This window comes from Crotalus tigris, unplaced genomic scaffold (assembly GCF_016545835.1).
Source record: "Crotalus tigris isolate CLP2741 ecotype Arizona unplaced genomic scaffold, ASM1654583v1 scf7180000017622.5263843, whole genome shotgun sequence".
Classification (NCBI taxonomy): domain Eukaryota; kingdom Metazoa; phylum Chordata; class Lepidosauria; order Squamata; family Viperidae; genus Crotalus; species Crotalus tigris.
In genome coordinates this window covers 1,106,885-1,134,298 of record NW_024096517.1, presented here as the reverse complement: position 1 = coordinate 1,134,298, position 27,414 = coordinate 1,106,885, and the positions used below count along the sequence as shown (strand labels likewise).

The window sequence follows — 27,414 nt, the reverse complement described above, 5'->3', positions numbered from 1 at the left end:
GAAATATAATACATTCTTATTTCTTTTGTAAAATTCTGGTGGCTAAGGATAATGACTCTCCAATGTCTTGGAGAGACACCAAAAGCTTCTTTCAGGAAAACAGATGAGTAACGGGGATGTGAATGGAGTACACAAGTAGCGATATGGGACCATACCTCTAGGTGATCTTACACCGCACAGCAGATGCTGTTAAGTGTATGGCATCTTATGTTCCACTCAAAAGCAAACATTGAGATAATTATGTAGAAAAGAGAGGCTGCAGGTGTTGGCAAATGTGGCCGAGCATGTGGGAATACATAAATATTATTTAACGTCCAAGTTAAACATTCCATGCAAAGCACACTGAAAAGCAGAGCATTAAAAGTACAAAAATCCTCAATCCTTGGAAACTGAACTCCTTTTCCACTGATTTTGCTTTGGACAAATCGGCAGTTCCAGCAGAAGCACACATTTTGTGTGATCAAGTGCTCAGAATGAAGAGCGTGAATGAATCCCACTAATTATAACTGTGGTATAAACAGAACAAGGCAGAAAAGGTCATTTGCTTGACCTGACCTTTTACTACCATCCATGTAATTTCTTTGAAGATGTGTGACATTAACATGAGGGACAACAAATGAAGTCGAATTGGAGGAAGTAGAAATTAGTTTATCTTCTTAACGGCTTTCCTTCTCTTTCGTGCTTAAGAATGGAAATTGCATAGATCCACGTAAAAGGCTAACTAACTTCGGGGATGTTTTGCCCTTTAGGATGAAAAAGACTTGAGTTTATTCATTTTGATTTATTTATTAATCCAACCATCTCACTCACAGAATGACAAAGCGGTTGATTTGTGAGATCATTTGACAAAGGCTACTGGTAACCTACTTACAATTGTGTGACCGTTGTTTTTTTGGCAGTTTTGTATCATTACAATCCATCCATCTTTTCAGGTGACCTAGCCTTCATCCTCTCAGTTACCTAAACTATCTTCATCTGATCAGCCTTTATCCTCCTCTCTGCCTGACCCATCTTCAGAAGATGTATCTTCATGTTCTCTACGGCTTGATCTATCTTCAGTTGATCAGCCTTCATCCTCCCTACTGTCTGATCCATCTTTAGTTGATCAGCCTTCATTTTCTCTACTGCCTGATCTACTGTAGAGCCTGAAGAATCTCTCTTAGCTTAGATGGCATAGAAAAACAATTTCCATATAGTTCACCATATTCTATGCAATAGTGACCACATGTGGTGAGATTAGCATTCTCCCAGTCCATTCATTTTTCTGTAAGTTCCCAGCTTTGATAATACATGGTGTATTGCCAGTGTTAGATGGATGGATAATTCTATCTCCAGGCAATCAGACTCACCATCAAGACTTAAACTGGCTTTAGGTACTCCTTGACTTACAACTGGTCACTTATCAACTGTTTGAAGTTACGATGCCCTCCCACCCCCCAAAAGCTACTTATGACCCAGTTCCAGAGTTTTGATGGCTACATACATACATACCCTGCAATCACATGACCATATTTCAGACACTTGGCAACTGGATGATTGCAGCATTCCCCAGTCACATGAATGCAATTTTGCAATCCTTCTTGTTAGCCAGTTTTGGGCCAGTTTCTGCCCAAACAAAAGCCAATAGGAATACATTGATTGGCTTGACAGCTGTAGTATTTGCATAGCTATGGTGGCATTTGTTTAACGACCAGACCACTGCAAACAAAGTTATGCAATCAGGCCCAGTCACATGGGTGCCTCCATTTACAACCGTCACGACTCACAGTCAGAAAATCCAGGCTCCATTACAGTTGTAAGTCGAGGTCTACTTGTGTTTGACTTCACTGCTGCTTTTGTCACAGCCGCTTTCCAACCTGCCAAAAGATCCGATCTCGTTGCAGCTGTCAAGGACACACTGCAGCTACCTAAAAACTCTGTTAAACAAGCATGATTTTGGCATGAAATGCTATGCGCTTCACACTTTCCTGCACCCTGCCAGGTGATGGTGACAGCTGTCAGGAGATGTTCTATTTTTGTGGCAAACCTGTGAATTATGTTATCTCAAATCTCTGATTGGAAACTGAAAAAAAAAAGCCACCTGGAAATGAAAATGTTATGTTATATTTGCTGGAAGATCTGTTAGGACAGGGGTCCCCAACCTTGGGCAATTTTAAGACCTGTGGACTGCAATTCCCAGAATTTCTCAGCCAGCCACAAGTCTTAAAGTTGCCAACGTTGGGGATCCCTGCGTTAGGTAGGGAGCATGCTCGACAAGAATCTAGCTGGGAACTCCCAATAGGCACACCCTGTGTAAATGTTGAGTATTTATTGATACATCTCTTCTTGAAGGCTAGGGTTGTATTTATGGAGCATGATATTTTGAAATACTAAAATTCTTAAAAATAACATCTGGGGTGGGGAACAGAATGGATTGAGGGACATGGGCCACATGTTCTGTAATGTTTAACAGTAACTTTCTTGTTCCTATTTACAGATCAGGAAATGACATTGAAGTTATATCAACATCATTATGTTAACGGAGGGTTTTGAAATTTTAACCTTGTCTTTTCTATTGTTCTCCCTGTTAACTATTTTGTCATCAATATAGCACAGTGGTTCTCAACCTTTTTAATGCCGCGACCGCCAACCGGTCGTAAGTCAAGGACTACTCAACTGGTGCAGCACTGTTTGCAGAATGGGACTTTTGGCGGGCTCAGCAGGGCAGAGACAGCCTGGACAATTCCTACTGGCTTTTGAAAGCCAATAGAATTAGACTCTATTCAAGAGAGTCTATTCTATTGGCTTTCAAAAGCCAATAGAATAAAAGGGAGTAGCACAGCTAAGGAAAAGGGGAAAAAATGGTGGACTGTGTTGTTTGGCGACCCCTGTGAAATGGTCATTCGACCCCAAATGGGGTCCCGACCCACAGATTGAGAACCACTGATATAGCATAAGGAGAACAAGTCAAAAATTTGCACAGAGTTTAGCAGTTTATTATTTTTTTTCTTAGCCTTTTCACAAGGGGTAGAAAACCAATACTGTAGTACTGTATTAATCAATATTCAACTGGGCGGGATAATAAATGTATATATGCGGGTTTCTCTTTCTTTTTTCTTTTCCTTTTTTTAATGCACCTTTTTTTCAATGCCATGTTTGCTTTGTGCTTTTTGTGTTTTTTAATTTTTTGGGACTTTTCTATTTTATCCTTTTTGGAATAAAATAAAAAGAGTTAAAAAACAAAAAGAAATTATCGATAAATAAATAAATTAATAAACACCTGCATCATATGGAATAGACACCAAGTGACTTTTGGTGTGGGGGATTCACAATTTGGATGAGTCAAGCAAAGGGATATATTTCTGTGAAGTTGTATTCATGTATCTTTGCTACTAGAAAAGTATCAGCTGTGGTTAGGATGCAGTATTGCAGGCTGACTCTGCTCACTGCCAGCAGTTCGATCCTGAGTGGCTCAAGGTTGACTCAGCTTTCAATTCTTCCAAGGTCAGTAAGATGAAGACCCAGATTGTTGGGGTCAATATCCTGACTCTGTAAACTGCTTAGAGAGGGCTGTAAAGCACTGTGATCCGTTATATAAGTCTAAGTGCTATTCCACTGAAAACTGAAGAAAAGCGGGATATTTCTGTCACTGATCTATACACTTCAGTGAAACATTTACGAATGTTTGTAAACATTCACAAGCAAAACGTTCATAAACAAAAATGTGAAGACAAGTGAGTGAGAAATTGTTGTTTTAACCAGTATCAGGAAAATTTGTTTCTCTGTCCTTTTCCACTTGTAAGCCTATTCATCCCCTTTCTACATTAACCTGATCTATGTGCGCAGCCTGCAGTTAAATACATATTTAGATCCTAAGCTTAAAATGTATTTTCTCTAAAAATGAACATTTTCCCCAATATATACTGATGTATACTGATTATATATATATATGTGTGTGTGTGTGTATAATATATATACATATTCATATATACATATACATACATACATACACACACACACACATATATATACACATATACATATACATACATACACACACACATACACACACACACATAATTTTTTTCACAAAGAGCTAAATTTCTCAGTAATTCCTAGAGTGGTATAATATATGTGGATTTTTTTTTGTGTGTATATGTATATGTACATGTATATGATTTTCAGAGTGCAGAAAACAGTGTGAAGGGCCAACATTGAGGTTCTTTCAAGAATTCTGTGCCTTTGCAATGGTTCAAATAAGGAAGAAAAGCACTACACTTTGCCATAATAAACTTTTTTTTTAAAAAAAAAAGATTATCACCTCCCCCCCCATTTATTAATGTGGAGGTCATTTCACAAAAAATCTTGTGAAGATTTTAGCACTCTAAAAATAAATGCATTAATTAATAGTGAGACACATGATTTGGATCTGTCAAGCAAGGGAGGGATGCTAAAGAGAAGAATCCATCTTAGTGCTAGGAAGGAGATTGCTACTGCCAAAGGAAATTTTGGCTGCACGCTAAAATCCCTCTTGCTCAGCAGAAATCTCCAGCATTGAGACTTTCCTGGCAGACAGCCTGAGAGAGATATCTTGACCACAAGCATTTATCATCCTGAGCCGACATACATGTGTTCACAGCTAAAGAATATTCCACTTTTTATACGAAGTTTCAAAAGTTTCCAGCAGAGGAAGTCCTTCTTTTTTTGCCTAAGCAATAGCAGCACATTGTTAAACTCTAATTGTTGCAAACACAATTTAATTATCTCTTTTTGTTTGCCAACTAGGACAAAGCAAACAGTTTAATGAGGATCCAAGCACACCAGCTTTTTGCAGCTTTTAACTTTAATTGCAGTAACTTTTCTTGGCTCTCAACACCAACACAGAGACATTGTCTCTTTGTTTTGCAAACTATCGGGGCTGGCAGGCTGATAGCATAAACAAGGGAAATCCAGAAAGCAGGCAGCAGGCTGGATCTAAGTAGGCAGCTCACAAGAGATGGGACTATCTGTACAAAGCGGTGATGGCATGGGAATTTCATGCATCGGTTGAGGGAAGACTTAGATGGAAGAATCAAAGTAGTCACAGAGCTTAGAAGAGACAGTGACGGTGGATAGATTTGGATTATAAAGCATGTCCTTGACTGGATTCATTCTCATTAGTGCATGCTATCACTTGACAAAGAGTTGAACTGGACAGATTTAGCATGAATGCAAAAGAGAGGAAGTAATGGCAACTTTTTTTCTGATTACCTATCTCACCAAGACTCAAAAGCAATGATTACATCATGATTAGTCTGGTTTTGGGGGGCAACATGTGGTCAGCTTTCCCAGAGCCATCTTTCTGTCTGGCTCTCCTCTTCAACAAACTACAACCTTCAGTCTCCATTTTTTTTAATTCCCAGCTTGGACTGGACCCTGATGATTTTTCTTTCAACAGTACCGTACAGTCTAGTAATGCTAGATTATTTAGTGTTCCTCAACCCTCTCTTAAAAGCAAAAGCAAAACAAACACACAGACACACACACACTTGTGTAACATATTCCTACAAATTTAAGCCAAAATTAGAAAACAAAATATTTTTTGTTCTTTAGAGCAAAATGAAACATTGAAATGGAAATACTATGAGGATTTTAATGCACGGTAGATCTCTTCTGGATAATGCCTCTGTATTTATATTCTAGCATAATACTTTCCCGCATGCATCTGTCTATCATCACAACCTCCCGGAGAGAAAGTAGGTCTGTAGGGAAAAACTAGATTTAACGTGAACATTTAACACTTTGAAACGAAGACCATCGCTCTCCAACATAATGAGGTTAAGAATGAGAGTCATGTTACACAGCTTAGGAAAGGAATGTGGAATGGAAGAAGACTTCAGCAACAGGGTAACAAGGTTAACTGTTCAGGGGGGCCGTGAAGGACACACTTTCAGCTGTTCAGTTTTAGTTCATTAAACTTTAACACTTAAGGAATTCAATTAAAAGTCACTCACATACAAATTACAAAATGTCTAATTCATATATGTATCCCTGATTTTCTGGAAGCATTCATGTTTTAAGAGTGGGACTTGAGATTAATGGTTTTGAGGGCACAAGGATGGAGTTTAAAACCACGAGAGGGAAGAGAAGAGAAGAGAAGAGAAGAGAAGAGAAGAGAAGAGAAGCACTTTTGAAGGACACAAGGACCATCAAGGTAAAGGACAGAAAAATTCTTACGGGAGATAGAAAATGATCCAATTAGCAGTTTGCCCACATGAAGAAGAGATCTGCAAGGAAAGTGATAGAAAACTGGCTTATATATTTTTTTTTCTTTTAAGTCCTGGAATCCCTAATAAAGAGGCAAAGTTCTTGTGATAAAAAATTGGTTGCATATGAACTACACAATGGACATATAAATATCATGCTCTGCAGAAAACCTAGACGACATCATGCTTCCAGCTTGCAATGAAACACACCATCTAATCTACTATCTGTAGACAGGCCCTAGGCTACAACCACAATCGTTTTGACTCACAAACAGCTGATGAAACCAAACCAGACATTCTGGAGACTAAATGACCACCCAGTGAGATGAGTAGACAGATTAATACAGGTAGTTTAATTTAACTATTAAAAAAAAAAGTTGACCATAGAAGCAGAACAAGAGAGGGCACAATTATACCCTTTTCTGTTTTCCTGGCCACAATATAAAAGTGAGGTTCCCTCTCTTGCCCCCCCTCCTCTTCCTCCTTCAACTTCATCAACCCTAGTACTTCTTGATGCTTCCTTGGCCCCAACCTACTCTCTAGGAAACAACGACCCTTGACTCCATAGGTGTTAGAGAAAAAGTACTTTTACTACAAATGTTGAGTGCGGCGTGAGTGAGGCAAACTCTGAAGAAAAAACACGTGAAAATCATATATTGAAAGCAACCCCCAATGTCCAAAACCCTCCGCCCTGGTCCTGTTCCTGTTATGATTCCAGCTAATGAAACACTTCAAAGAACTTCCAGGCATTGATTTTCCTCAAAGTCTTTTATTGTTACAAAATGACGGCACAGGCACAATGGAGGGATGCTAGGTTCTAAGTTCTCTTCCTCTGAGCAGTTAAATTATCAGCATGTTCCCTCCCTAAATTAGCTGCCATATATCACATTACCAGACAGTTCTGCATGTTGTCAAAGCAAGAATATATAATATTTGCAGCGTTGACAGTTCCAATGTTTTGAGAACGTGGTGCCTCTGGGACCACAGCAAATTCCTTTCCCAGGACCAGTGTCCCTGAAAAGGAGGAAAATGACTCGGTTTAGCTCCTCTGGCTCCTGTCAGTGTCCATACTTCCCAATTTCCCACAAGATTTTTTTCCCCTCCCATGTGCCCCCTCCCCTCTGGTTATGGCAGTTGCCAATGAGCTTCAAAGAATAATGACTAATAATGATCCATTGTCTGTTCAGCCCCAAGTAGACATCTACATGCACACACATATATGTATACCATCAAGTAAATTGCCATTACCATGCTTTGCATGATATCTCGGGATAAAATGCTGACTCACAAATATTTGTACTAAATGCAGGGCTTTTTTTTTTTTTTTGTCATAGAATCCCCAGAACGGAGTTCCAGCACTTTTTTTGCTTGGAACCTTGTAGGGTAGGCAAGGCGGGTTGTATGACATGTGTGAGTTCCGACACCTTTTTTTTTTTTTTTTTTTACAAAAAAAACACTGACTAAATGAACTGATAAAACCAAAGATGTCCGGAGGAAAGCACAACTCAATTACTGTACTATTTTCCCAAAACAAAAACCTTAAAAAAAAAAAAAAAAAGCACTTCTGTGCCTTAGTCTGCTTATCCGGGAGTGGATGCTGACAGCAAACTCTCAACTCTAATCAAGTTAATTTTTTAATGCTAATTTAGTTTTCCTTTCTTCTCCGCCCAGCTCTTCTCTCTCCCCCCCTCCCGTTTCAAGCACTTGGGATTGCTTCAAAATCTCCTCCCACTCCTTGTTGTTCAAATTTTGTTTTCCACATGCCTCCACTTCTGTTGTGTGGCTCTTCTTCATGCCAACAGAAAAGACTTTAATTCAGGATTACCCCCTCTCCCCCTCTTTTCTGCACACATGCCCAGGCTTCTTCAGCTGTCTGCGAGGGAAAGTATTTAAAGCTTGTGAGTTAATTGGAAGAAACATGATTGGAAGGGATTAAGCAGTCCCCTCAATTCAATATGTAGAATTATGTTTACACAGCCCAAAAGAGATTAATCTGCTTTTTTTCCCCCTCTCATTTTACTCCCTTTCCAAAGCTTAGACTTCTAATCACAAAAGTAGAACAAGAAGCCTGTGCTCTTGTTATTATAGGGTGGAAATTGCTGGAGGTGTAGGTATTGAATTGGCCATAAAGGCATTGGCTTAAAACTATCCTGTATCTTCTAGCCAAATGTTTGCTTCAGTGGATATATATTATTCTCTCCTGCTTTGAAACATCTAATAGAACTCGAGATGAAGGCTGCAGTCTACTTCGTGAGTGATTCAACCTTCTGCATTTAGATTTTTTTTCCCCAGTTTTTTTTAAAACCCAAGAGTTTTAAATTAGGGTTCAGAAAGTAAAAACTATGTATGTTTATACATAGTTATAAGTTTCATTGTTTATTTTGATTCCCTTCTACTGTGGAATTACACTGATGAGTAGGGTACTACTAAAACTGCTGGTTTCTTTGTGGGTCCAATTTAAGGTCTTGGTTATCACCTTGAAAGCCCTTTATGGCATGAGTCCAAGTTACCGGAGACACCGTCTCACCCTAATGAGATTGGCCAACCCCACTCACTCTAGCAGAAGGGCATGCTATGGATTCTGTCGACCAAGGAATTATCGCTGGCAGAGTTCAGGATAAGACCCTTTTCTGCTATGGGCTCCCACCCGCTGGATCATCATGCCCCCTCCCTGAGGTAACATCTGCCTCCACCCTCTAGGTCTTCCAAAACAGTCTGAAAACCTGCTTGGCCAACTGGCATCCCATCTGCAGGTGGTTGGTAAACTAGTTCAAGATCTCACCTTCTCCCTCTCTACTACGTATTAAGTTTTTATCCATTTTAATATTAATTTAATGCTTACCAAACCTTTTCCATAATTGAGGCAGCCATAACTGCACGCATATTATACTGATTGGTTAGAGCAGGGAGGGGGGGAGGAAATTATTTTTTCCAAGGAGCAGCATGAGAAACTGGGACTATGGTGGAGGGCTGAGCCAATAGGGCTGTGAAGATGTACAAGCCTAAAAATTAGCAGTCACTTTCAAAAGAAAAGCAATCTATGCAGGCCGAATAGCAACAGACAAAAGGCCAGCTATATCTCAGCAGGCCCTAAAATGCAAAGGTCTGGCTTAGAGGAAAACAGAGCAAAAGATAGAGTTGACTATAATACTTGAAGGATTAATCAGCAGGTTAAATAAGACTTGCAAACACTTAGTTGTTTGTCCCAGTGTGTCTTCTTTTCAAGAAAATTAAATGTCTTTATGATGATGAAGTAAAGATTTACATTGCTGCTTGGGAACAGTTTCTTTAAATGATGGGAAATGTGCCAATGGCATTTGGGGGGGGGGGAATCAATATGGAAGAACATGACAGCGCTACAGCTAAGAGTTTTTGAGAAATGTTCTTGTTTGTTACATACTGTTTTCTGTCTTATTCTTTTCCTTCTGTTTGATAGGAATGGCCCCCAGTTACACAACAGGAACGTTAAAGAAAGAGAAAAAGCAAGAAATCTTCAAGTAATTTAACTTTACCATCACTGACAAGTGGAGGTTTCCTACCTAGAGCCTCCCATTATCTTTTGAAAACAACTGGAATGACTCAGGAAAGGAAAAGAAGAACCAAACAAACAACTAACTGAAACCTGGGGGGAATATGCTGAACAAATAATAACATATTTGCCCATAGAAATGACTGCAAAGAGAATTTTTTCTAAGACGTTCTACAGAGAGACACACACATACAACGGTACACAAGACCAGGTTCATTGTATTTGAATCCCAAAATGAATACTCAATTTCTTCCCATTCATAGATTGATTAACATATAACACAATGCCCAAAATGTTTTTTTCCCCCTGCATTTTTAGTAGGATTTGTCCTGAATGTTACTATGAAATATCAGATGGATGAGTTCAAATGCACAGTCTTTTCTGTTGTGCCTATTGTTTGTGAAATAAGTCACCTAAATTAAAAAGTCCATGGTGCTTTCTGGATTATTATTCAATTGGCAAAAACAACAACATGTTCATGTGTGAATAAAGGAAATGCTTATATTTCTGCGGTCAGATTCACTAGCAACTTTACATCATTTAATTTCTCGTAAGTTGAATGTTTGTTCCATGTTCTTCTGAAAACAGATGCGGGCTTTGCAATCCTCTTTCAGGGCAGTGGGAATATTTGCAAACATTGATCCATCCATTCATTACTGCATCAGTTTAGTTGTGAACGTACCAGGTTGATTTTGCAAAAAAAAAATAAATCAATTTATTTATACTTTGAAAAATCAATTTGTTGTCATAAATGTGGGTTTGAATCTTAGGATGTAGTCTGAAGACTTCAGCGGGTTATAACAGCTTTCAAGAAACTGGAATAAGGGCCTTGAATCATTTCCATTGCTTACCATGATTTTTTTTTTTAAAAAAAAAGATAATCATTGTCAAGCAAATGGTTTGGCCCTGGGGTTATACCTTTAGTTTTCTTCTTGATCTTGAAGGCATAATGACATCAGTCAAATTATGTTGTAAGAGAACACAGACCTACCTAATTTAACCTTCTGTTCTGACAGAAGCCCCTTGATCCAAATCAGAAACCACCAAGCGGGATCCTTGGGGCTCTCTGGGGCTTGTTTTCTTGCAGAAGTTTCATTACCCAAACTAGGTAACTAGCACTGAGGATGCTATCCAATTTGAGTAATGAAACATCTGCAAGAAAACTACCAAGCCCAGAGACCATCAAGAACCCCTCAGATAGCACTTTTTAAACAGCAACTAGTATTAAAAGTACTGCCAATTATAAGCTTCTCTCAGCGATTCAGCCCTTATTCGAATACTGATTCCAATCAGTATTTCACAAATTCAAAAGGAGGAAACATTTTTTTCCCCCCCTGGATCACTTGGACAGCGAGGGCATGTCTGAAGCCTTTCAGCTCCCTCCAAGTTCTTCTAATCATCTTCAGTTGAGTTGTAGGGGGAAGTAAGCCCGACTCCCCAGGATTACACAATCTACACAAACAGTAGACTGCTTTGGACTGCAATGTGATGGTCTAATAGCTTTGAAAAGGTACTGCTTCCAACTTATTACACTTCTATAACTGCGAAGAAAGACTATAATAATAGTTATAGATCACAGGCTTCTAGGAGTGAGCTGCCTTTCCCAAATCAGAACAGACAAATTTCCTCAATAGTGGTTGGCATTACTTACAGCAAACAGGAGATTCCTAGTCATCTCAAGAAGCAAACATTCCCAACAAGGTCTCTTGTCTACTTTTCTGGTGGAAAGGCCCATACACTGTGCAAATATCATCATCCCATTCCTTTCCAAAGAACAAATGATCTAAACTTGGAATGTGAAGAAATAATCGCGTGGCTTAGATCAATGGAGGTTTTCCTAAAGTATTTTTCAACCTACATATTCACGTCAATATGTTAAGTCCATTTTGCAATTTAAGTAAATTTTCTCTTTAAAAAAAAAAACCCTAAATCACTTTATATCTACATCCATAAATACACAAGCTTATGACATTTTTAATCTTTAAAAAATACCAACGTATTCTGTTCCAAATAGGTAATAGCTATTTATGTCAGGTGCAAGCAACCTGACTATTGAATAACAAAAGTCAGTAACTTTATTGTCCAATGTCCATGTTACAAGAATCTCCCCAGGTAAAGCTTGTCTTCCCTTAGTAGTGACTATATAAGGCTTCCTGGACCTTGGAGGAGGTCAACCTTATGCTGCTTGTGGCTCTGCAAGGACTCCAAGCCAGGTCCTTGTTTGATCCCTCCTCCCAGCCTGGCTGGCACATCCCCAACAATTTTCAAATCTCTAGAATGTGTGTCTGTTGCACGATTAATAAAACTGGTCTGCAAATGAACAACATTGACTTCCCCATAATTAGTATATATAGAGATGTAGGGGACATAAAAAATGTTTCTAAACGTAACTGTCGGGGGGGGGGAGGATTGCTTCTTCAGCTCCTCTTTAATGCATGTAATGCATGATCACATTTTTGCTCCTGTCAAGAAGTATCACCTGGGATGACAGCGATGATGATGATGATCCTAACCACCAAAATCTCTCTATAAAACTCATTCCAGAGATGTGATGCTTTCTAGCCAGAATAGAATGGATCAAATGAATTAGCCCAACCAAATCCTCAACACATTCTTAGCAATGGCTTGTTCCTCTGTGCGAAACACCGTGTCATGTCACAAGCAGAAAAAGCTGAAAAGATGTCTGTGCAAACTAACGCTCTACTAAAAAAATCAAAAGAGGCAGTAAGAAGGATCCATTTTAGGAATTACCTAAAAGCAGCAATAGAGAAGTTGAAGGTGAAGTCTTCCCGGAGCGGAAATCAGCTGTTTGGGGTATATCCCACCCCTGTTCCTTTCCTCCATCCTGAAACACACAGCAAATTTCCGTCCCGTCATTTCAGCTAAAAAGCAAATGTGACAATTTATTATAGCTCTCTCGTGCCACATAATGGCCCAATTGATGCTATGTGACAGAATAGCTCAGTGTCAAGAGGACTGGTTCTCTTCTACAACTCCTGTCAGTTTTACTTTCCATAGCTTTTACCTGGGTAAACGATTTCCTCTGTTTTAAATTTTGATTCGCCTCGCCTCCTCTGGAGATTTCTCAAGTTAAGATATCCCTAAAAGCAGATATGTATATTTATTTATTTATTTATTTATGAGACTTATATACCGCTTTAAGGGCAAGCACTCTCTAAGCGGTGTACACCAGTAAGCAATGTATACATATATATTTTACATTGCCCCCAATGATCTGGGTCCTCATTTTACCTACCCCGGAAGGATGGAAGGCTGAGTCAACCTTGAGCCGGTGAGATTTGAACCACTGACCTGCTGAACACAGTCAGCTAAAGTGGCCTGCAGTACTGCACCCTAACTGCTGCGCCACCTCGGCTCTTGTATAAAAGGCACGTTCTCTGTTTGTTAGAATCATGATGCTGAGATAGGGGAAACTGAAACTTTTGTGGGTTTTTATAAACGAATGGAGATCGCCTTCTTTTGGCAAACTCCAGCGCTGCCATTTATCAACGAGAAAACAAAGGTAGCTTGATTGCACATATAAGGCGAGACCATTTTGGTATCATATCTTGAGGAAATGTGGGCTCCTCAAGACACATGAAAGAGCAGGGAAAAATACCTGAATAGTAAATATATAGGTTAGTTTAAAATGTAACATTTGAAAAATTAATAAAGTGTAAAACAGGATTTTTGGGATAGATAATGAGCTCTTCTAAACGTTTATGGATTAATGAAATTCATATGTAGCAATATAAATGAAAATTTGTTTTAGAAATGTATTAATGAGATTATAATATATCTTAAATAAATGAAGAGTTTCCGTTTAAGTTTAAGTATGTGAGAAATTATATATTTGTGTAGAATAGACACTGAGCGGTTGAAAGTTTTGATTGATTAAGAGAATTTATATTTAGATATATTAATGAATGATTTTATGCGAATCAATTTGATTATCATATTCTATATAGATAGAGAGGAAAATTTTAATAAATATTGTGTGAACTGTATATTTATAATGCTATTGTTTTCTTTTTGTAATTGATCATCATATCTCCACGTTGGCTCTTAAGCTTCTGTTGGTGTAAAATAAAAAACTAATAAAATTGGAGGGAAAAAAAAGAGCAGGGTAAAAGAACGCAATCCGATAAAGCAAACAAAAAAAAAGAAAAAAAAATAGAAAGGAGAGAAAAATAATTTTAAAAACGGTAGAATAGTTTGGATCATTTTCCTATAAGCTTTCATACATTTTTTTTCCCTTCTCAATTGTCTTCTGCCTGCTCTGATTTTCCCGCCTTTACTTTATCTCATTGATGATCCTTTGCATTTGGAATGCCTCAGATGAATGAATTAGCATCGGGCAAAGACTTTTTCCAGCAATTTTTTTTCTGTCCTGGCTCTTACTCTTAACAACCCTCTTTTTTAAAAAAAAATGTTTTATAAAAATCTACAGAATAATACAAATATGCGGGAGAAATGTTCACAGGTAGAATATTGTTAGGTGTCTGCTCCCGGAAAAATTCAAATAAATCATGCAGTCTGTTGTTCTGCCCATCAATTTGACACACATCTCTGAAATAGAATCAAGTTGTACAACAAATATTTCAGAAATCAGCTGTTTCTCCAACAAAAAAGTCCACTGTAGTCTTCAACTGAGTCATTCACAAACCACTTAATTACTTAGCTTTCAGATATCCACTTTGGTAGATCTATGTTAGTAGCATTATATCAGGGCAGTTCCACCCAAGGATTCTATATTGACTTGGAAGCAGCCCTTAAACACTGGGTTCCTATAACATTCTAGATAATCCTTGGTTTTCAACCATTCGTTTATAGCAATTATTCAAAGTTACAAAGATAGGATTTCTAATCTAGATACAACAAGTTGCTTGCATCCTATTTAGAAGTACTTCATATATAGATTGAAATGTACTCAGATCGCAGATGGAAGGACCATGTGGATGTAGCCTGCACTACTGTCTTTCTAAATGACTTAATTAATTGAAGAGCAGTGATGTGAACTTGTATTTTTGCTTTCCATAATACTAATTATGTGGTTTCAATAGAAGCGAGTATCTGTAGCTCATGGAGTTTATGATGCTCTCTGAGCTTGTTTTTTGCTTGCAGACATTTCATTACTTATTTAAGTAATGAAACATCTGCAAAGAGACAGACAGATGATAGACAGACAGACCAAGTAATGAAACTTATTAAATTACTCATTTAAGTCATGAAACATCTTCAATATATAGATAGATAGATAGATAGATAGATAGATAGATGATAGATCATTACTTATTTAAGTAATAAAATATCTGCAACAGATATAGACAGAGTCATTTTTTTCTAGCCCTGTAACACTGAAAGAATTGGAATATTTAAGAAAACAGCAATTATGGAACTAATCTGAAATACTTCATTACAGATCCAATCTACTCAATTATTCCTTTTTGCAAACAGGATAAGTAATCCGAGAACATACTAGATCACTCATTCATCTAAGGAGACCACCATTTCCAACTCAATGAACAGATGAAGTAGAGATTTAGACATTAGACATCTGCTTTATGATTATCTGGTTATGATAGTGAAAGAGATTTTTTTTTTTTCAGGATGTATATAATCAGTGTTATTTCTATTCAGGAACCCAGTATCAAGCTTGAGTTTTTAAAAAGAAAAGGAATCTGTATCACCCATATATATTTGTAAATTGCAATTATGCATATAGCACAGAAATAATTCCAGACATTTTTTTCCCCGCTCTTAATATAAACAAAGACATTTGGTGAAAGTCATTATTCACCAAATTTCAAAGCTATAATTTCTCATGCAGCTATAGAAAAGCTTAAAATGTTTCATCTCCTCCTTGAATTGAGGTGCTTGTCAGCATTTTAACTGCTTGAATAAACTTAAAATTAATGTTGTTATTGTGAGCTTTAAGGGCTTTTGTGGCAGGACAATCTGGGTCACGAAATTCCATTCATTTGTTCAAGCCCGCAAAGACTTTTGTAATTCATGACATCGGATAATACAAGGGCTTCGAAGCTGAAACTATATATATAGGATAAACTGTATCCGATGAATAAATGCTTTTTAGAAAGAGACCCTCATTAGGGTTTGAACAAAACAGTCTTGGGGAAAGAGCATCCTCAATAACAATTTATGAAGTGGAGATGGATTTCATTTGGACCAATTTGCCCTGCTTTTGCAGGAAAAGGAATGACACAGGATAATCTGATACATCTGTGCTTAACCATGTCTTACTGTATTTGGCTTGGAGGTGGATTTAAAAAGTCAGCAACTTTTCTGCCACCAATGGATGAGGAAGATACAGGTAGTCTTCAACGTACGACAACAATTGACTCTATAATTTCCATAGATAGATAGATAGATAGATAGATAGATAGATAGATAGATAGATAGATAGACAGACAGATAGATATAGAAATATAGATAGATAGATAGATAGATAGATAGATAGATAGATAGATAGATAGATAGATAGATAGATAGATACATGTGAATGCTCACAGATAATAAGGCAAAGGGTGAATAAGATTGGAAAGCAAAACAGGGCATTTTTACCCCCATGTTCCTTTGATTTAACATTACCATGTCTATCATAGGGCATAGCCATTTGACCTCTCTCTTGCAGAGTCACCACATGTAATAGGCGATAATACTTACATGGAGCGTGAGCTTCACAGGGATTGTGGTGGATTAATATCTTGTTTGGTGCTTTGAGAATACACCGAGTTACAGAGTGCTGGGTAAGATCATTGTGTCTTTATCATTCTAAACTCTGTTCAACCACACAGATTTGTTTTTATTTTATTTAAAGTGTTCCTTCAGGGCACTTTAACCAAAATAAAAACAAATCTGTTCCTTCAGGACAGAACATCCCAAAAGTGCTTTTTCCAAAGGCAACTGGACTTTGTTTTTCCAAAGGCAACTGGACTTCCAAACAAAGTCCAGTTGCCTTTGGAAAAAAACATCTCTGGAGCCACCATGAGCCGGATGACTGAGAATCTGCATAAATCTTTGGCTCCAAAGAAGACATCCATTAATGCCATATGGTGTGCCAGCTACGGTTTTCATTTGAAGAACAACTTCTCATCAAAGTCCCCAACTCTAACCAGCCTTCATGAAGGATCATAAACATAAAGCTCTGTTCTATAGATCTTTAAAAGTGGAGATGAAAGGAAATAGATGAATGAGTGAATCAATTCTGTGTTCAAACTGCCATAAGTTTCTATACGTGTTTGGCAATAAATTCCCCTTCATCTGTTGGCCTTCCCAAATGTTGGGGGGGGGTCAATTCCTGGCATTTCAAATCTAATCATCAAAGTCTTGGCATTATGGTTATTTTTGTTGTTTTTGAAACTTGGGGCTATTATTGAGAAACAGATGTACCTTCTAAATTTGGATTGGGAGGGTCAGATATTTCTGGAACCTCCCCCCCCAAAAAAAATTGGTGATTGGATTTGGGTTCTATTTCCATATGTATGAATAAGATGAGAGATTGCCAATTCATGGCTATTAAATGGGAGGTTTTGTTATGAAAGGCAACTTCTTTCCTTCCAAACTCCTGGAGCAATGTTTACTCAAGAGAAACCAGTTTGTATAACCTAAAGGAGATTCAGGGAGGATATTTTACTGTGGAACTTGTGGAGAGGTTGGCAGATATCTGAAAAAAAAAAAAAACATTGCATTTTTATCCTGGTCCTAAGGTAAAAGTCAGCATGGGCTAAAAACACTCAATAGGACTCTTTCAGATGCCTACAACGTTTAGAGAAATATGTTCTTTCCTGACTGGAAGGGGGAGAAGTCAGCAATTCTAAGGCACCTCCCAGAAGTCATTCGGAAGCTTAGAGGCAATTAACGGGGGTGCTCTCTCCTCTCTCCCCCTCCCCCTTTCAATATGAGAAAAGATAATTAGACATTGCTCCATTAATTTCTTCCAGATGTTTGGAAAATGCAACTGAAAGCAGGCTCATGATGAAGCTGCACGGGTGAACCTTGATTAAATACTTGTAAGTATTCAACCTATTTGCTCATACCTAAAAATAATTAGGGCTTTTACCTTTGCCGTCAAATGGATTTTGAAGGAAAGGACTGGGCTGGGCTGCCAGTGGGAATTGGTTTAACAACACAACAGAAGGAACTTCTCAGGCTGACCCATTTCATTTTAAGTTTTTCCTAATGGTACAATTCTCTCTAGTAGTTTTTCTCTCTCTCAAAAAACACAAACTCACAGACACAACAGGGTCAATGTGCAATTAGAGTGATTTCCCCCTCTTTCTTAACCGACAACGGGGGGGGGGGAAGGTTTTAGTGGCTGAAGGGTGGAATTCTTTCAAAGCCACATTTGACAGGGAAGGTCAGGTTGCAAAGCAAGGGAGACCATAATACAACATTAGTAGGATCTGCAAAAGTTTTAGGGGCAAAAAAATGTTGAAGGGTACAAATGGAATAGACTAGAAAAGTATAGATAGATCACAATACCGTGGAACAGAAGACAGAACTAAAGAAAGAAAGAAAGAAAGGGAAAGAAAGAAAGAAAGAAAGAAAGAGAAAGAAATAAGAAAATAAGAAAGAAAGAAAGAAAGAAAGAGAAAGAAAGAAAGGGAAAGAAAGAAAGAAAGAGAAAGAAATAAGAAAGAAAGAAAGAAAGAAAGAAAGAAAGAAAGAAAGAAAGAAGAAAGAAAAGGAAAAAAAGAAAGAAAGAAAGTTTGTTCTTTTACTGCTCAGTTATTACTCTTGTAAAAATGTGCACTTTTTTTGAGCTTTGTTATAATTTTTCAACTATCTTTAACTTTTCTTCAGGAAATTACCAGATTCATAATTCTAATGAAAAGAAGGAAAGAGTGGGAGAAATCACAGAGCTGAAACAATAATATTTTAAAAGCTCACAGAAGAAATGAAAATAAGGGAAGAAAAGAGATGGAGCTTAAAATATGCAAGCTTATTTTACATTAGCTAATTTAGGGATCCCTTGGCATAAAGATAAAAAAAAAATCTTGCCAAGCAGAAGACTTCGAGATGATTTTTTTTAAAGTATCAACTACACTATTTCTCAAATGCGTGATTGTCCACATAATCTCATTATCTTATTTGCCCACATTTATAAAACGCATTACATCTGTTTTTTGACATTCTCTGAAACTTGATTTCACTATTAGATTTAGATATTTAATTTTGGCATTCGACTTGGTCCCCCTGCATGACAGTGCTGGGAATTTAATACGTGCTCTCCATTTGATACTTCTGATGGTCAATATGCAGTAATATTTCATATTTGATGCTTATGCATCTATCATGCTACTTTCTACAAAGTGCATAAAAGGAGTAAACAATAGCAAGGCAAAGAAAGGCAGGATTTGAGATCAGAAAAAGAAATCCAATTAAAACTCGTTGATACCACTAATATTCAATGCACATCATCCTTAGGAGAACCTATATCACTTTAATCCAGTCACCACATTTCAATCAATACAGGTGGTCCTCATTTTACCACCCCAGTTGACCCCAACACTTCTGTTGCTAAGGGAGACATTTGTTAAGTGAATTTGGTCCCGTTTTATGACCTTTCTTGCCACAGTCGTTATAAGAATCACTGCAGCTGTTAAGTTAATAACATGGTTGTTAAGGAAATCTGGCTTTTTCATTGACCTGGCTTGTCAGAAGGTCATACAAGGGGATCACATGATCCCGGGACATTGCAACCATCATAAATATGGATCAGTTGCTAAGTGTCCAATTTTTTTTTTAATTGAAAAGTTTTATACAGTATACAATATCCCAAAACCCACCCACCCCTAGCCCTCCCCCCACTTCCCAGAGCTGAGTACAGGGTTACAAATTAATAATCAAATTCTAATTAACATTACCCAACTATATAAGTAACCAAATCCATAAAATACTTTAACTCCCATTTAAGATAAATATAAGCAAATTAAAACAAAAAGAATAATATAAACAAGTCAATATTAATTAAACCATAGCAATACCAAATCTAAAATGAGTTATTATACTATCAATACTAATCTAAAATTTACTCATAAACTAGATGAAACTTTTTAATCCCATATTTATTCTGAATATAACCTATCCATCTTCTCCAAACCGAAATATATCTTTCTTGTGTATGATCCTTCAAATAGGCAGAAATTTTTTGCCATTTCTGCTAAAGTTGACACCTTAAACCTTCATTCTTCTATAGTAGGCAAGGACTCCTAAGTGTCCATATTTTGATCAGGTGACCATGAGGATTGTAAGACTGCAATGGCTGTAAGTATGAAAAAACGGTCATAAGTCACTGCTACTTTTGTAACTTCAAATGTCACTAAAGTCAAGGACTACCTGTAAATTAGTTCTCCTTGATTTACCTTCCCTATGCCATGTTTTGTCCACAGATGGACTGTTAATATGGACTATCATAAATGGAGACTTCTGCATACAGCAACGGCTTTTTAACGTTAGAAAAGGCCATTGCTTTTTCCCACCTTTATGATCTTCAAAGTGCCACATTTTCTGAGATCACTAAGGGCAACGCTCTTTCCTCCGTTATTGCCAGTGCTTTTTACTGCCTTCTTGAATTAATAGATCGTATTAAAATATCTTTATGCTGCTCTTCTGCTTAATGTGTCTTTCAATAAAAGCTTTATTTTCTTTTTCATGAGCTGCTTAGAAATAACGCCGGTTGAATGCAAGCGGTTGAATACAACCGTTTTAAGGCAAAAAGGGAAAAGCCAACTCATGTTTTTCTCTCTCTCTTGTGCCATGCTTCAAGGCACAAATAATCTGCACCCCTGATTTTGGAGCGTGCTTGCCTACCTTGCTAAATAAATCGTGAACAATCAACTAATATATCAAAATTGGGGAGGGGGGGCCGAATGAAACCCAGCAAGCTATTTGGCAGCTATCAGCTTCCTGGGTTTTCAAAAATGATTTCACTACTGGGATATCTTAAGAAATAAAGTATCCGTCACATTATGGACCCATCTGGAAATTAAATGTCAAAGATAAATGAAGCAGAAAGGGAGGAAGGGGGAGGACATCATAAAGTCAAAGTCTCTATGGGAAGACACAGCATATTCAGAGCAAATTTATTCAAAAGGAAGAAGAATGTTTGCCCAGTTCCAGATGCACGCTTTGATTTCTCCCCCCCCCCCCCGAACAGATTAACTGTTATCTTGATGCAATTAAAATGCAATTTCTCTTTTCTTTGCTGAACTCAACTTAAAATAGCTATTTCGACTGAGTCCTCCCAGATGCATTTAAAGCAACACTGTGTTTTTATTTTTTTATACATAAAATTCACATTACAGGGAATATGTACAGGGAAATCTGCCTCTTTACCCAAATGCTGCCAAACCCTTTGTGAAGAGTTTTCCCTACCAAAATTTTTGCTTTTCCTTCCTCTCAGAAAGCCTTCCTGCCTTCCTTCCTTCCTTCCTTCCTTCCTTCCTTCCTTCCTTCCTTCCTTCCTCCCTCCCTCCCTCCCTCCCTCCCTCCCTCCCTCCCTCCCTCCCTCTGATATGGCTTCCTTTTTTATTGCAATATGTTATCCTGGATGTAGCTTTTTCTTCTCTCTAGAGCATAGTTGTACAATTTATGGTCCCTGAACTTTTTTTATTTCAATTTTAGAACTTTGTCCAACCATTAATCTGGCTACTAGTAAGAACAACAATAGGTAGTATGCTTTCCACAAAAACTGTGGTTAAAGTGCATCATTCAAACCAGGCTTAACATCGTTTAAAAAGCAAAACACAAACACACACATACACATACACACAGAGATAAATCAGCTCCAACTCATCCCCAATATCTAATAGAGAAAATTTGACTTCATCGTACTATCTAGATACAAGAAAGCCAAACCAATAAATGAATGAATGAATGAATGAATGAATGAATGAATATGCTGTGATTCAGAATCAATAAAACATTTTCATCCCAAAGCCAATGATCAGACAGCAGATGAGAGTCAGTGTAGTGTAATTATGAAGGTGCTATTTGGGGGATGGAAAGACCCATATTTTTGCTAATTCTTAATCATGGAAGCTGGCCAAGGCTTGCTGGTCTCATACGGTGGGCTTGATGCATTTGGAAACTGCTGTGTTCTACGACTTCCTAAGAAAGTGTGAAACACATCCATTTGTTACAAGGGCATCACCTTTTCCAGAATCTTGAAACACTTGATGAATTGATGAATACTGCTTCATCAGAAACAGAAGAAAAGGAGGGAGGGAGGGATGAAATAGTGTACAGCTTGCTACAAAGCTGGCTTTCCTATCACATCCTTGATTGTACAAATAGGGTTGAAATGCCATTCCATCATGCTTCACTCCAAGCATGACAGAATGCCACCGCGACAGGCTGCATTTTACTTATTTATTTTTCAAAAGTGCATCTCCCTTCCATTCAAATACTTCTTAATGAGTCATGTCAACCTGTCATGATGTGAACTTCAGCAAAGAATCCCTTAATCAGATGTCTGTGAAACGTTTTTTTGGAAGCATACATAAAACAGTTCACAAATGCAAGAAATTTGTCCATTTCGATAGAAAGTTTCTGAAAAGTATTACTTTATGGAAAGTTGTTGAGTTCATAAGAAGAGAACATCACTGTGAATAATTTTAACCCTTATCTTTATTCACCATTCTAGTGAAGTCCTTAGGAAATGCTTCTTTGGGTTGAATAAGACAGTTGATCCAACCAGTTCTCTAAGTTGAAACTTACAGAAGATTCTCCAGTTCTCCTTAAATGAAATCTGGGATCTTCAATGCATGATCGCTCCTCCATCTACAGGCTCTCTGTGCTCATGATGACTTTGTTTGTAGCCTTGTTTTCAATGTAAGCAAACAATATCTAAAGGTGAAGGAATATCTAATTGTCATTAACATGGAACAACAAGGTAGAATTGAAATAAGACTTGCTAATTAAATAGCGGAAAGTCCCAAGATGTCCGTTGGGGATCTTCTTTTCTTGCAAGTCTAACTAACATTAATTAGTGGGACTGTACTGATTAATTAAAACTTAAAAGCAGCAAAACAAGTGCATGTAGCATGGTTGACACAATTAATTCGAAGCCAGTTTCTATTATTTGACAATGCATTGTTGCTTGGAAGAAAATACTTTTAGACATGCAGAAACTCAATAATCATGCTTAACCCCATTCCTCATCTGGTTCATCAGAAATAAAAGAAAAGGATGGATGGATGGATGGATGGAAGGAAGGAAGGAAGGAAGGAAGGAAGGAAGGAAGGAAGGAAGGAAGGAAGGATAGAAGACAGTTTGCAATGTGGTAAATTGAGGTCAAGAATGTTGTCTTTCTGAAGTAAAAAAAAACCAAACAAACTCAGAGATGAAGTTGGATTTATATGTCAGACAAAAGAACAGTGTCACCATCATCTCACAGGAGGCAAGCAGTCATCAGACACTAAAGATGTACAAAATGAAAAGCTTCACAGGACTGTTAATTACTTATTACTCAGTAAACACAGACAGGAAGAGTGGAGCACAATGCTGCAACTAAGGAGCTAAAGAAAGTGAAGTGTTGAGATTCTTTTATAGCTTAAAAGCAGTAGAACAATCTAATTCTGCATCCACAGTTTTTGTTACAGATTCTTAGCTGTGCAAAAAAAATACATGCAGAAATGCATTTTGATATTAACAGCTGCTCTCAATGTTATTTCTCATCCATCCAAATAGCATAGTGTATGCTAGTTTTGAAAAGCTAAGTATAACCGACACGGTACCTTATCAGGAACATTCACAAGCTGCCATCCAAAGAGGCTGGGCTTATGTGGGAAGTGAAGCGAACATGGGAGTACATTTCTATCACCAGCTATCTCATTAAGTGGGTGTTAGCACTGGCGTTTGATGCGTCAAGACAATTGCAAAATCAGAACTGCCAATCCTCGCTGTTCAATTTGACAAAAAAAATTAAGATGCCAGCATTCAAGTTCTGGTCCACCAGTGATTGCAACAACCCAAAAAACTGCCAGCTGGATTGTCACAACTTATCAAGGAAAATGTCATCATGCAGCTCTAACCATCAGCTCTGTGAGCCACTGTCCTCTTGCCTATCTGTGTGTATGTGTGTGTGCCTTTGAGATAGTGTGGCTCTGGATGACTGCCTGGACAAGTCCCTGCCGTTTTCTTGGCAAGATTTCAGATATGGGTTGCCCTTGCCTTCTTCCTAGGAGTGAGGCAGAGTATCTGGCCCAAGGTCACCCAGCTGGGTTTGTGCCTAAGGTGGGACTAGAACTCATAGTCTCCTGGGTTCTAGCCTGGTGCCCTAACCCACACACCAAACTGGTTGACTAGCCTGTCTGGGTAAACTTATTTTTTTAGACTTATTATCTCATCTTTTAGCCTACAGCAAAAGATAGCTTCCTTCACTTTATCTCCCAGCATACATTTATTCATGTGAATCAGATATCTATCTATCTATCTATCTATCTATCTATCTATCTATCTATCTATCTATCTATCATCCTGTCTGTCTGTCTGCCTGCCTACCTACCTATCTATCTACCTTCTATCTATCTATCTATCTATCTATCTATCTATCTATCTATCTATCTATCATCTGTCTGTCTGCCTACCTATCTACCTACTACCTACCTACCTACCTACCTTCCTACCTACCTATCTACCTACCTACCTATCATCTATCTATCTATCTATCTATCTATCATCTGTCTGTCTGCCTGTCTGCCTACCTACCTATCTATCTACCTACCATCTATCTATCTATCTATCTATCTATCTATCTATCTATCTATCTATCATCTGTCTGTCTGCCTGCCTGCCTGCCTACCTACCTACCTACCTATCTATCTACCTACTACCTATCTATCTATCTATCTATCTATCTATCTATCTATCTATCTATCTATCTATCTATCCATCTGTCTCTCTATAACTATCATCTCCAGGAGTTGATAAGAGATACTTAAGAGGATATTCTAAAGAAAGTATACATCAACTCTTGACTTTCTCACTAGTGTCAACTGAAGGTAGAAACTTAGACATTAGCAGGCATTTGGTGAAGATACTGAACTGAAATTAAGTGTAGCAACCAAGAATAGTACATGGTTACCAACTGAGAAGAACATACTGTATAGAGATAATATTAGAGCAGTCACTTTGACTAACTCTGGTATGGTAGCTTTCATTCTGACCTAACTAACTAACCAGTGCACATCACTCTACATCTCTCTGATTTAAGCTTCTTTCAACCCAACTGAATTGGTTTAAATACAGGTTTACAGATTGAACCTTTTCACACTTCTGCTAGGAAATGCCAGAATGTGTTTTCAAAGTGACCCCCAACAGGGCTCATTGTGAATGTATCTCCTTCAGCTGAACTTCTGATAAATGGTTCATGATTGTATGCTGATTTTGTCAGAAATGTCACTCAGGCATGAACAATGCATTTGCTGGGAGCAAGGTCACAACAGAATAAGATTCCCTCACAAATAAAGTCTGTTTAGCTTTCACTTTTTATCTGTTTGCAAACTGAAACTCTGCAACTTTTCCGATATGTTTTGTGCGTACATAAACAGCCACCTCACTGGGTCCTACAGGAAAAAAAGCTTTAATGCATCTAGTGAGAAGTAAAAAATAAAGTAAAAGAAAATTCTATGTTTATAAGGAGAGGTTCATGCTCCTGAGTTTGTAGTTAAGTCCCCCTTTCTTATCTAGATTCTTTCATTTTTAAAGATGTGGCCTTCAACATTTTTCCACTCTTCTAAAATGAAGGAAGGAAGGAAGGAAGGAAGGAAGGAAGGAAGGAAGGAAGGAAGGAAGGAAGGAAGGAAGGAAGGAAGGAAGGAAGGAAATTACTAATTAAATCTTCCCCTGTTAAGTACTACTGCTGGGATTTATTGCTGTGTTCTCCAAAGAGTAGAAGAAGCCCTCATGGATTAAATGATAGATTACTATTTATAGTGTTGTTTTAATTATAGCTTCTTGCTGCCAAGCAAATGAACTTCTCAAAGTCAAAATCCCAGCATTCTTGTCTGCTTCCAGAGGTGAATATAACTTTTAAATGCATTTCTTTAAAAATATTAAAAAGAAAGAAGACCCAGTCATCGTCGTCACCATCATCATCATCATCATGACTTGATTCTTTGCCTCTAATGGAAGTAACCTAATTAGCAGCTGTTCAAAAGCTAAGAGTGGATTGCAAAGGGTCACAGCAATAATACATAATGTCAGGAAGTCAATATATCACATTGATCTGAAACACAAGAAGTACTTGTAGATATTTATTTATTCCTACTGTCTAAATGCCTATACATGCAGTTCTCAACTTATGACCACAGCTGAGCCCCAAATTTCTGTTGTTAAGCAAAACAGTTGTTAAGTGAGTTTTGCCCCATTTTACGACCTTTGTTGCCAATTGGAACTTGGGATTGAAGGAGTTGAGATATAATATCTTTAGAAAATGCTGGATAACTACAAATATGTGGCAAAGATATATAAAGATGAGTTTTTCTCCCTCTCTTTTGACACTGAACTCAGGATCACCCCATGAAGTTAAACGGTTGAGATCCAGGATAAACAAATGGACACAGTTTATAATTAAAATTTTGAATATGCTTGCTGTGTGATGTGATAATAGACACCAACTTAAATGGCTTTAATCAGTCAATTGAATGAAGAATAAGACTATCTTTGGTTAATAGGTGCCTAGTAGTACCTCTGCAATCACATTCTATTGAGCAGAATAAAGGGAAAGTGGTTCATTGGAGGAGTCTTCCGAGTAAATCTAAACTCTCAGCAAACAACATCAAAACAGGTGCTTCAACAGGTGAAACAACAACAGTCTCACTAAACTGAAGCTAAGCACCTGACTCATAGTGCTCAGCGATGGCTTGTGATTCCAGGGGAAGATATTTGCTAAACTCAAGATTGGAAATAGGAAATGATGTTATTGTACATCCATGTCCAAATGAAGAACTGTGCACTTGTATCAGGTGTGAAGAATCAGGACCATGAATTAAGTTCCAGTTGAGCTGATTTATTGCTCATGTCTACACACAAGAATCTAGTCAACTAATGGTCAGCATCAAATTGGTGCCAGATAAGAGTCAACAGAATTCAAGAGGGGCTAGACTTGGATCGCTCGTGGAAATGTAATGACTCCAGGCTAATTCCTCTCTTGACTCTGCCCCTTCTCCTACAACTTGCATATCATGCATGTAGCTTTCTTGCGGATACCTTTTCTCTTTAGAAGTGGTCAGGATAGAATTTGGTTATCAGCACTTTCTCAACCCACTTTGACATTGCAGGTGAAATATAACCTCTCTTGCCACATAAAGCCAATCAGCTGTAGATTCTGCTGTAATTAATATTCATTGGGTAATGAACAATGCTATTAAAATACTTTCAGCCTTTGTTTTCAGAACACTGTATCATTTAGGATTATTGCTATATTTGACAAGTGTACTGTTTGGGCTATGTACACAACAGCAGCGTACAAGATGATTATTTCTAAGAACTGAAGGTGCATTCAAGAGATATGGATGAATGGCCTCATTACTTTTGCATAACAAAGTAACAAAATTTCTATAAACCATGGTTTTGAAGGTGGCCTATCTTTCTTTAGGAATAACGAATAAAAAAAATACAAGCATGCATTAGGAA

The 27,414-nt window shown here is 37.7% G+C and overlaps 1 protein-coding gene across 12 annotated transcripts in view; it reads right to left on the bottom strand.

Moving 5' to 3' along the window:
• Positions 1-27,414, bottom strand: part of PCDH11X (protocadherin 11 X-linked) — a 495,127-nt gene that overhangs the window by 39,868 nt on the left and 427,845 nt on the right. The window contains exons 7-8 of one of the 12 annotated variants that reach the window (XR_005555088.1): positions 12,505-12,598; positions 7,215-7,238 (exon numbers count right to left, since the gene is read on the bottom strand). The exons of 9 other annotated variants lie outside the window; for them this stretch is intronic. Coding sequence is in view for 2 of the 3 variants with exons in the window: in XM_039330049.1 (XP_039185983.1) it covers positions 7,108-7,238 (131 nt within the window). In the remaining variant the exon portion in view is untranslated. Of the gene's footprint in view, positions 1-7,085; positions 7,239-12,446; positions 12,599-27,414 lie in introns of those variants that run through there. 2 more of the 12 variants (XM_039330049.1, XM_039330040.1) reach the window with 2 other exon arrangements.